This window comes from Alligator sinensis, unplaced genomic scaffold (genome assembly GCF_000455745.1).
Source record: "Alligator sinensis unplaced genomic scaffold, ASM45574v1 scaffold254_2, whole genome shotgun sequence".
Taxonomy (NCBI): domain Eukaryota; kingdom Metazoa; phylum Chordata; order Crocodylia; family Alligatoridae; genus Alligator; species Alligator sinensis.
The window spans coordinates 881,161-892,077 of NW_005842396.1; the positions used below are offsets into that span (position 1 = coordinate 881,161).

The following is a 10,917-nucleotide window of genomic DNA, read 5'->3' on the forward strand; positions in this document are numbered from 1 at the left end:
CCAGGCAGGGACCAAATTAATAATTATAATGAACGGCAGCATGACATTCAATGCAGTGCGTACTCTAGCACCTGTCACCCTACGCTTTGTGTGGGTTTCTTCCAGTGTTGGATTTTAATAATCATTTCCCTTTATCCACTTCTCTTTTTTAATCCCAACTGACAGATGAGTTCTTTTCAGCTGGCCAAGCAGCAGGGAAGATATCTCTGTATCTTTTACAACTCAGTTTGCTTATCTTGTGCCAACTGGCACAACAGTCCTTTATAAAATAAAATGAAGCACATGCTTGAAAAGTTTGCTCTGCAGTAAGACTTGGCATGAGAACAATTCTGCATTGGTTTCTTTCAGTATCTCTTCAGTGGCATCAAAATGTTCCAGGTCAGAAAACTAATGAAGAGTGCGCTGTTTAAAGAACCAGATGCATTTTGCTTTCTGTCACCATTCTGTTATAATTGTCTTTCTTTTGTGGGGGTTTCCCTCCCTTCCCCCATAGCTGGTGATGGGATTAAACCATGGGACAGAGGTTCAGATGATGTGATCCAATTTGCTACAGATTTCCTGTGTGCCTTGTGGCAAGACATTAAGGTCCTCATTATACAGGGTAGATTAATTGGCTTAATAAAAGATATCAGATTTACCCAAAGAACTTTGTCTGCCTATGTCCTTAGACCAACACCACTACAACCTACACCCCTGAAACAGGGCAGAGTAGACACCCCAGCAGGGCTATTCTGATGCTGATGGTTTAACTGTCTTGCTAAGACTTTAAACACTGAGCTATCCTTCCCCAACATGTGTAAGATAGAGCAACATGACAAGCTTTTACAGAAAATTTAAAAACAGTTGGAATTTGTCTATTTTCTTTGATGCTTTCCACAAGGATCTACTGTTTTATATAATATGCTTTGCATAAGCAAAATTTTTGATAACTGTAGCAATTTTTTTTCCACATGCTTTGAATTTGTCAAAATACATCCTCTGTCTGCCGCCAGAAATCCCATCTTAGGTACAGAGTAGTCATCCTGGTGTGTTCAGCAAACAGTGGCAACCATATGATGAATATATTGTTTACACTCAGACAGCTCTGTTTTTAGACAGATATTTTGGTGAATTCAGAATTTCACCTATCCTAATAGAGAGGGTTGCTTTTGTTTTTTGCTTATTTTTATTCTACTTGTCTAGTCCTAGAAATCTGACATGACCTATTTAAAGGGGAAGAGGAAAATATATTAGTTCAGGATTCACAACTGAGCAGCAGCTATTTCTGGCCAGCATGAATACGACTGGCTTTGAAGAGCATGTGCAAGTTGCCTGTCCCCCAGGGAGCATTGGGAACATAATTTAGTGCAGTGTGTGACTGCAAATGGGCAAACCTGATTTATATATGCTTCCACTCTCCCTTTGTGGCAATACAAAAATTAATAGGTCTGCCTGAGACTTTGTTTCCATTGGAATTTCACCTACCTGTATAGCTGGACTAGAGCAAATGCCTCATTATTTACATCAGTGAAACATGATTTGAATTGCTGTGATTTCAAAATTAGGTTACAGTAAAATGGAACAGTCTATATTCTGATGTACTGATATATCAATTACATCATCACTTGCAGCAATGGCTGAAATCCTAATGTAGGCAAGGGCTACTAGTACTGCTGTTGCTCCTACTCTTGATACTTCCTTATACTTTACAAAGATGGCTACAATGGTCACTTCCTGCCATGCTGATCTGCGTCCTGACTACTGGACCTAAATTCCATCATGTACACTTATGTTCCCCTCACCTGAATGCAAAATAATTTAAGAGTGCCTACACTCTCTTTACTGCCTTCCTGAGGAGCTGAGGAACTGAAATGTATGTATTAGTCATTTAAACTTATACATTTAAATCAGTGATCAGATTGCTATGTAAGGAGGAGTGTTGCCCGCTATGGGCATGTCCAGACGAGCGCGCATGTGTCTCCTGCCCTGCCTCAAACCCCTTTGATGCAGGGCAAGAGGCATGGGTGGGAACGAAAAAATGTTCCCCGCACTGCACATTTGCAGTGTAGGGAGAAAATTAGACCCCTGGATATCCAGTGGTCTAAAAAAAACAAAACAAAAAAAAAAGCAGGGCAGGGCACAGTCCCAGACTATGCCCTGATGCAACTGGAGGCTGGGTCCTCCAGGGAGACGCTCTGGCTGCCAGAGCATTTCCATGGTTGGCCCCTCGCCCTGGTGCTGAAACACGCGGCTGGTAAGGCCACGTGTTCAGCACCAGGGCTCCCCCAGCCCTGCCCTGCCCAGCCCCTCCCCCTGCCTGCAGCCTGATCCCTGCCAGGCCCCTCCCCACACCAGGCCCCGCCCAATCCCTGCCCAGCCAGGTCCTGCCACCCTCAGGGCCCCTGTGCCGCCTGGCTGGGCTAGGCCAAGGGTGGCAGGACCTGGCGTCGCACGTGGTCCCTACGTGCCATTCCCAAATGGGCCCTGCCACCCTTGGGGCTCCTGCGCTGCATGGCTGGACCAAGCCCAGGGCAGCAGGACCTAGCACAGTGTGCAAGGACTGCATGCCATGCCCACTGGGTCCTGCCGGCCCTGGGGCTGCTCCTGGTGCCCGGCCGGCACGCACCATGCTGGGTCCTGCTGCCCTGGGCCTGGCCCAGCCGGGCAGTGCAGTAGCCCCGAGTGTGGCAGGGCCTGACTGGGCCCAGCATGTGGTCTCTGCACTCGGTCCTGCTGCCCGGGGCCCAGCCTGGCTAGGCGGCACAGGGGCCCCGAGGGCGGCAGGGCCTGGTTGGGCCTGGCACGTGGTCCCCGTGCACTGTGCCTGGTCCTGCCACCAAGGGCCCAACCCAGCCAGGCAGCACAGGGACCCCAGGGCCAGCAGGACCCAGCTTGGCCTGGCACGCAGTCCCTGCATGCTGCACCAGGGTCCTACCACCATGGGCCCAACCTGGCTGGGCAGCAGAGAAGCCCTGAGGGTGGCAGGTCCTGCCACCAAGGGCCTGGCCCAGCAGCAGAGAGGCCCCAGGACCCAGCTGGGTCCGGCATGCAGTCCCTGCGTGCCATGCCAGGTCTTGCTGCCATGTCTCAGAGCGCCCCACTCCCGCTCCTGCTGCTAAAGGTAAGTTATGGGCCCTGGGTGCGGGGGCTGGGGCCCTCCAGGGTGCCTGGGGCCCTGGCAGGGGCTGTGGCCCTCCAGGGTGCCTGGGACCCTGGGCAGGTGGACTATGGCTCTCCAGGGGGAGTTGGGATCCGGGGGGGGGCAGCCCCCACACAAGGTCCCCCACACCCACAATGTCCCCAGCAATTGCCCCACTCCTACCCACAGACCAACCCACATGCCTCCACATCCACCCACCCACCTTCCCCCACACCCTTTCTCACCCCCTTCCTGCAAACACCATACCCCCATCACACACACATCATGTGCAAAGAAAACCAAAAGCACACATCAACACACATAGGTATTTAGAATTTATTTTATCATGATGATAGAGACCCTGGTAGGCTTCCACATTGCTTTAACATTGTAAATATACCAATAAAGCATTGCCCAACTGATTTCTATCTCTCTCTCTCTCGATAGATAGATAGATAGATAGATAGATAGTATGTGTGTGTGTATAGAATGGTCTTTTATGTTAATTCTGGAAAAATATGGATTTTGCGATATTTTTAAAAATGGATTTGGGACGCTGCTGCAGCAGTCCAGCTGGCACAAGGGGTAGTGTCCCCAGGTACCAAGTGGCTGAGCCCCAGAAGCTCCAGAGAGCGAGCAGCTCTGCGCTGCTTGCCAGGGCAGGTTTTTGTATTGCTGGAGCCAGGACAGAGCAGCTTTTTATACTGCTGGGGACAGCACAGGTGCTGGCCCTGGGCTCTAGCTCCTCCTGGCTGCAGATGTGGGAGGAGACAGGCAGGGTTATTTTGCCCCAGGTAGCACAATTTGCTCCACAACAAAGTGCATGTCCGAGTACGTGTGCTGAGGCAAAAAGCCCCGGCTCAAATTTGCACCGCTTCTATTTGAGCTGCTGCAAGCGCATGTGCGTGCATGTGTGGACATGCCCTGTGTCAGCTGCAAGTGCTAAAACACATGCAGAGAGGAACGGGAGTCTGTAGCAGCAGGGACAGTAGCCACATATACTAGATTTATTTTTTCTCCCTCCCTTTTGTCTCTATGTCTGTGACAAAAGTTTTAAAACAGCAGGTTTTCCACATCTGTTTCCTCTCAAAATTTCACAAGCACTAAACTAAGACTTTGCCCTTCATAGCAGTTTTTAACTGAAGTTGTGTAATCAAAGGCAGATACCTCATGCAGTTAAAGCTGCACTATTTAGTATGTAGCTACAGAACAGCTGTTCTTCTACCCAAGCCTTGTTTGTATTTCCACATGTACTGTTTTGCTGAGACATGTTTGTCAGTGCATCCTAGGAAATTGTGGGAACTTTTTGAACACGTCCTCACCAGAATGCAATGTTCCTAAAGATTGTGTACACAGCATACCATCATGGGTATCTGGTATGGTACGCTCTGATGTGCTGTACTGCATGGCCAAACTTTTTATATGGCTTGCTAAAGGGTATTATGACCACACTGCACAAAACCAGGACAACTGTTTTAGTTTAAGCAGAGATTAAATATTTATTAAGGGTGGACAGCTAACAATGTTTTAACAACTTTGTACTATCAAACCTTGTCTGGAGCCAGGCTTGGTTCCTTGATTTGTAAGTTGTAGCATGTCGAATTTTTCAATCATTATCATGACAGTGAGAGAATATGTGTGCGTGTTATGTTAAAAGGAAGCAGCTTTCACTGGGGAGTTTGCTCTTGCTTTAGAATGTTCTGACCATTAGTTGCTTTGATCAGTGATAGTGGTATTAAGAAAAAAAGAAATAGGAGAAAAATAACTAGTAGCGTTTATTATGGTGTGAGCAACACAAAAAAAGAGTAAAAATCTCTTCTTTCTAAAATTTTCCCACAAAAAACAAAACTTTTTTGATGGTGATTCATTTTGTATATGATGTCTGAATGTTTGATGAAATAGCTGGAGGAAATTGGGGATTTAAATCAATATTTGCTACAGAATGTTCATATTTCAGTAAGAGAGCAAATTGGTTGATCACTTTCCTGGTATTCCTTCATGTGTGTTTAACAAATTGCTGCTACATAAACAGTTCCTTTGCTTTTGAATCTTGTCTCTTTTCCCCATCCTCATAACAAGATACGAATTATCTGCATATTTACATTTGCAGATAGCAAGTTACGTGAACAAATTTGCAGCAGACATCTCTATCTTGCAACGGTCATTAGCGATCCTGGAATCCATGGTGCTCAATAGCCATGATCTATACCAAAAGGTAGCACAAGAAATTACTATTGGCCAATTAATCCCACATCTTCAGGGGTGAGTATCTTGGATACTGTCTGATTTCTCAAATAAACTCAGTGTTTTAGGGGTAGAAATGAATATTAAAATAAATTAGCCCCGTCAATAGAGTCAGTTAATTTGTTAATCATGACAGAACAACTTGTAACCGATCCTGTAATATTGTTCATTGTGTATAACTGGGTTTGACCAAACTGACTATGCAGTAGCTGTTTGCAAGGCTGAACAAAAGGGAGAAACAAAATGAAGAGACAATATTCCAGTTAAGGTGGGAAATATTGATTAATACATAGATAGGTGCATATACCTACCATTCTCTGGAAAACTGAGCAATGTCCCTTTTTGAATGCAGGTAAAATAGGAAAGAGTTTTTAATATGTCTGTGCATTGTGTAAGTAATGGAAGTTTAGGTAGAACCTGTCCTCCACAATCCTGGATATTGGGTAAAATTGCATTTTTTTTTTCTTGCAACACAATTTGGGAGCTTTCAGTCTAATTAAAATAAAATATTTTAGTCACTCACTATCTGGCTAATTTAAAGAGTATCTTTTGACAACAGTTTAATATGCTGTTGTTCCCAGAGAAATATTTTCTGAAGTATATCTGCGTGCATGTCATCTGCCTTTATTATTACCATTTTGTTCCATATAGGACAGATCAAGAAATCCAAACATATACCATTGCAGTCATAAACGCACTTTTCCTTAAAGCACCTGATGACAAGAGGCAGGTGAGTCATGGGTTTTGGTTGTACATCTACAGGCCTATGCTGACTATTTTTGGTTGCTTACATTCATCACTGTTGTCTCTCATGCCCTTCTGTTATTATTGGCTGGAACTGAGGAAGGGGCTAATTTTGAGCGCGCACACACTTGCTTTATGCTAGTAAGAGTTCATTCACTTGCATGCAGTTACTTCTACCTTGCACTGGCATCAACAAGAGGCAAATCATGCTTTTCTGGCTGCCTCCTGCTGCAATGCAAAATGTACTGACAGTGTTAGGAAAACCACACAATATACTTACATTTGTTGCTGTGAGGCTGGCTGTGTTAGTTGGTGCACTGAGTTTTTTTTGCCAGCACGCCCTTGCTTTTTTGTGAAGTATTTTTTTTTTCAAAAGTGGAAGCCTTTTCATGCCAGAGTTTTAAAAGAAAATATCCTGTCATATGGGAGTTCCTTAAATGTAGTAATGTTTCACTTAGTTAACTCAATGCCAAAAATCAGAAGCCTCAAATAGAACTATTTTAAGAATGTGAATGTATTGCGTAAGGGAGCCATTTTATTCATTTAGATGACAGTTTAAATAGAATATTTTTGTTGCTGGGGTTTGTTTTTGTTTTTTTACGTCTCTTATCCCTCAGCAATGATGAGCTAGGAGATAACCAAGGAGATCCATTTAAAAAAAATCAAAATATTAGACTAGAAAAATATGGAAAATGTTCACAAGAAACAATTTTTGTTAGTTTGTAAAATACTTTCCTTTTTAATGAGTTCTACTTAATATGGTTGTAGGATCTGATCTCAAGTTGTTAAAGGGTGAATCTATTGGTCCTTGCTTCTTAACAATTCAATTCCATGTTTGAAGCCTAAAATGTAGGTAGAACTCAAGCTGAAAAGATGCTATTTTCATTTTCCAGGAATAAAAGCACCTTTATATATATTTACCCGTGACTTTGCATGCTTCTGAAATCAGTACTTCCACAGAGAGTCATTCCACATATAGTGCCTTGTAGATGCCAGTTGAATTTCACAACATCCCTGTGAGGTTGGTAATAGCTACAGGAGTTTCCTTTTACCCACTTAAACTGCTTCTACCACTGCAGTGCAACTTTACTTTTCTCCATTAGTACATACTGGGAAGGAAAAAAATAGCAACAGATTCATATGGAGAGAGAGTCTCAGGTCATCAAAAGTGACGGAGCTGAAGTTTTAACACCCTGAAATGCTTGTAGAAAGTGTCATGAAACCTTTAACGACTAAAAGTAGACAACATCTTGCTTTTTGTATCTTCTTAAGTATTAAGCTGTACATCCAAAAGTTTCTGCTGACTTTGAGTTATGCTTAAAAAGCTCACCTTTATTGCATTCTACTTCTCTGGAACAAAATAATGAGGTGATACAGTCTCAGCAAATTTAATATTCTGCTATGAGGACTAAGATTTGCAGGTCGAATACCTACTGCAACTAGCTGATGTGCGAAGCAGTGAACTGAAAAATTATATTGTCAAAAATAGAAAATATACAGGTACAGTGGTCAGAGAAGTTTGAATAAGAATTCTCATGCCTGTGGTTTAGAATTTATACTGGGCTCTATAAAAGAGTGCAGTGTGGCTCTTCCTACTTAGCAATCACATACAGTGCTATGACCTGGAGAATGTAGGAACCACATACTAATTGTCTGAATATTTCACTGTAGGTTCTGTAAAGGGGTTGCAGTCCACAGTTGTATATCAAAATCCTGCATGATGCCAGCAGCTTTGGCAAACGCTTGTAAACTGCATTTTTTATGAGGATCCAAGACTGTAGTCAGCTACACTGTAATCAAGGAACAGATCTGAATTGCTGCTAGATGCTTTTGTGCTTTTATTGCTTTTTCCCCTTTCTTTTTCTGGCTCTGTAAGGAAAATGAAAAAAAAAAAACAACTCCTTCTTTATCATAGTAGAATAAGTAGTGTTAGGGGAAAAATAGTTCTTGCTACAGTAGAAGTCTGAAACACAAAGCACACATGTAAAAAACTGTTTAAAGTGCAGTGTTTTCTCTGCATAGTCCACATTTAAGGAGGTGATGCTGTATAGAACTAGGTGGAGAACTTTTGTCAAACAAATCTTGTTCACTCTTTTTACTCTTCAAGTACCAGATGACAGACCTCAGGATATTGTTTACCTGAGCCAGCCACTCAGATGGTATAAATTTTAGCAGGTTTACTGAAGAGGCCTGTTGATTTCAATAACATTTTTCCAAACCTATAAAGTAAAAGCAGTGACCAGAAAGGAGATCCTAATAAAAGAGGCTCCACATTGGGTTAAATCTGGGAACTAACAAACTTTAAAGAAAGCAAGTGTGCTGCTATCACACGCTTTTGCAGTCGTTCCATGATTTTCCCTTTGAATGGGGAAAGAATTATTCAATGCATTCCTCATCTAGCCTTCTTACTTATAGTGGACAAAAGTTTGGACTAGACTGTTTTTTATCTCGTTCAGTCTCTGCATTGTGAAGCACATTGTAAGGCTAGCACTCCCCCTGCAGTTCTGTTGTACTTTCTAAAAAGCATCGATAAAAGCATTGCTATAATTTGAATGGTTGCTCTACTCATGGTCTAAACCTGTTGTGTTAGCAGACGCTTGCAAATAAAAACAAACATTCTTTGGTCTTCTGCCACTTTTTTCTTTTCTTACTTCTGCTCTTTGTCATAATGCCATTAGCTTGATGAAGAGAAAACTATTAGCATCTTTAATTTCATTCTGACTGTAAGTTAGAATATTCTCTCTTTGTTCTCATCTAGGTTTTCTTCTAATACTTCTAGTACCTTTGTTTGACTTTGATGCATCCTTCCTGCAGTTCTTTTTCTTAATTGTCCCATTTTCTAGCTTATTCTATATTTTAATGGAAACTAAACAACTTATATTCTGAAGTCACTTTTATCTGTATAGGACCCCAGTGAGCATTATGGTTTTCTTAAATACAAAATATCAGTACAAATGAGATGCATTTTGTAAAGCAGTGATGACATGAGCTAATGATTACAAAAGACACAATTCACAATCAGTGGTCCAACATCTCCAGAAGCTACCTCCAATTTATGAGAGAGCCTCTTGGCTTCTAGATTTAACCCACTGAGGTGTTATCTCTTATGGGGACCTCCTTTCTGATCCCAATGTATATGTAAATAGCAATGCAAAAGATTTCACCCATATTATTAAATAATATATTTATGAAAAAAAGTATAGGTTTAAAAATATATGGAGCCATCTAACATGCACATGCATTCCCCAGAACAAATGGAAAAGGGCATGCATCATAAAAATACTCTGAGCCCCCTTCCATATAATTCTGGAATCTAGATACTGCTAAAATGCCAACTTCATGAAGTTCAGACCTCCAATTTGTCTTCTTGATGACAAGCAGTACAAATATGCAACAGTAAAACACATCTGTAAAGAGATCTTTTTTGTGGTTACAGCATGGAAATATATACTTCTAGCTCAATCTTTGTATTTTACCAATACAGGAGATGGCAAACATTTTGGCACAAAAACAGCTTCGTTCAATCATCTTAACAGTAAGTATTAGCATAAAGTTTTGAAAGATTTTATTCATCAACATAAAGAAAAACCCAAGTGTAATTTTTTTTGATAGGTGAAAGAATAAATATACACCTATTTCTGTATTTCATTATGGTGTTTTGACTTGCTACCCCACTCAGTCTGCTAATGAGTAAGCTAAAAGTTTTCTGTGAGAGGTTATTTTCCCAGCTTGAGTACATTTGACATTTACCCCACCAAGAAGTAATAATTGGAGATGGGAGGAGGGGGAAGAAGAGGGAGGCTCTGGCTCTTCGTTTCATAGAGGTTGTGAGCTCTATCATGAAAACCAGGGAAGGTTTCAAAAATGTGTAATGATCTGATGTTAGTAATGCATTTCTAATAACAGGGCTTGAACCAACGGCCAAGCATGCAAGGATGCACAGTTCTGCATGTTTTACCAAATCAGCCACTATGTTGATTCTACAGCTAATTTTTGCATATCTCAGTTTAGATTATTTGCAGGCTGATATATTGTTTGTAATGATGGTACTTAAAGGGAAGAAACACAATACATGTTTCAAAGTGAAATAATAAACTTAATAATACATGCCTGCTCCTGCTCTCCCTGAACAATCTTGGGAGTTTTGCCACTGTGTGTGAACAAATCCACAAAAAGGGAAGGCCAGTCTAAAATATATGAGTGCAGCATCTGACAATAGGCAGGCTAAACAAATAATGCAGTTTTGGAGATCTCTCTGTCTGTCTCTCAGATGGTCATTGTGGCAAAAGTAGACTGCTCCTGTATATTTTTCCCTAAATGGCTATGTACATATTACACTACATCTAGGAATAGATGCTTTTCCTTGCAGTGAGATGTTTATGTAGAAGAGACATTCACAGTCAAAAATGTTCTTCTGTATGGAGGAAAGAGCATTCTGTTTTTCACTGCTGTTGAACAGCACCATGTTGGTTAGCATACCCATCCTTTTCTATATTAGTGTGCTGAGGTGGGGTGGGGATCTGTGATTTATAACTTCTATACAATCCCTTAAAATGAAGATTCTATCATTTAGCATCACTGATGTTCTTGTCTACCTCAGTGAATTTTTAAAATTGTCCACCATTTTTAGCACCTGCATTGTAACAATAGTGACTTATTTTTGTGTTTATGGGTGTTTAATTGTAATTTTAGTTACATTTTAAATCATTTTCCTCATGTTGAATGAGCTAGTCTAATAGAGGTAGGACTGCAGTGCTGCTCCCTTGCAGCAGTAGTTGTAATATGACAGTTATATCAGCAAGCTATAACCA

The 10,917-nt window shown here is 41.6% G+C and overlaps 1 protein-coding gene across 4 annotated transcripts in view; it reads left to right on the forward strand.

Moving 5' to 3' along the window:
* Nucleotides 1–10,917, forward strand: part of ELMO1 (engulfment and cell motility 1) — a 462,043-nt gene that overhangs the window by 173,947 nt on the left and 277,179 nt on the right. For all 4 annotated transcript variants that reach the window (XM_025211243.1, XM_006029749.2, XM_025211244.1 and 1 more), the window contains 3 exons: nt 5,229–5,380; nt 6,014–6,092; nt 9,591–9,641. In XM_025211243.1, coding sequence (XP_025067028.1) covers nt 5,229–5,380; nt 6,014–6,092; nt 9,591–9,641 — 282 coding nt within the window. The remainder of the gene's footprint in view (nt 1–5,228; nt 5,381–6,013; nt 6,093–9,590; nt 9,642–10,917) is intronic.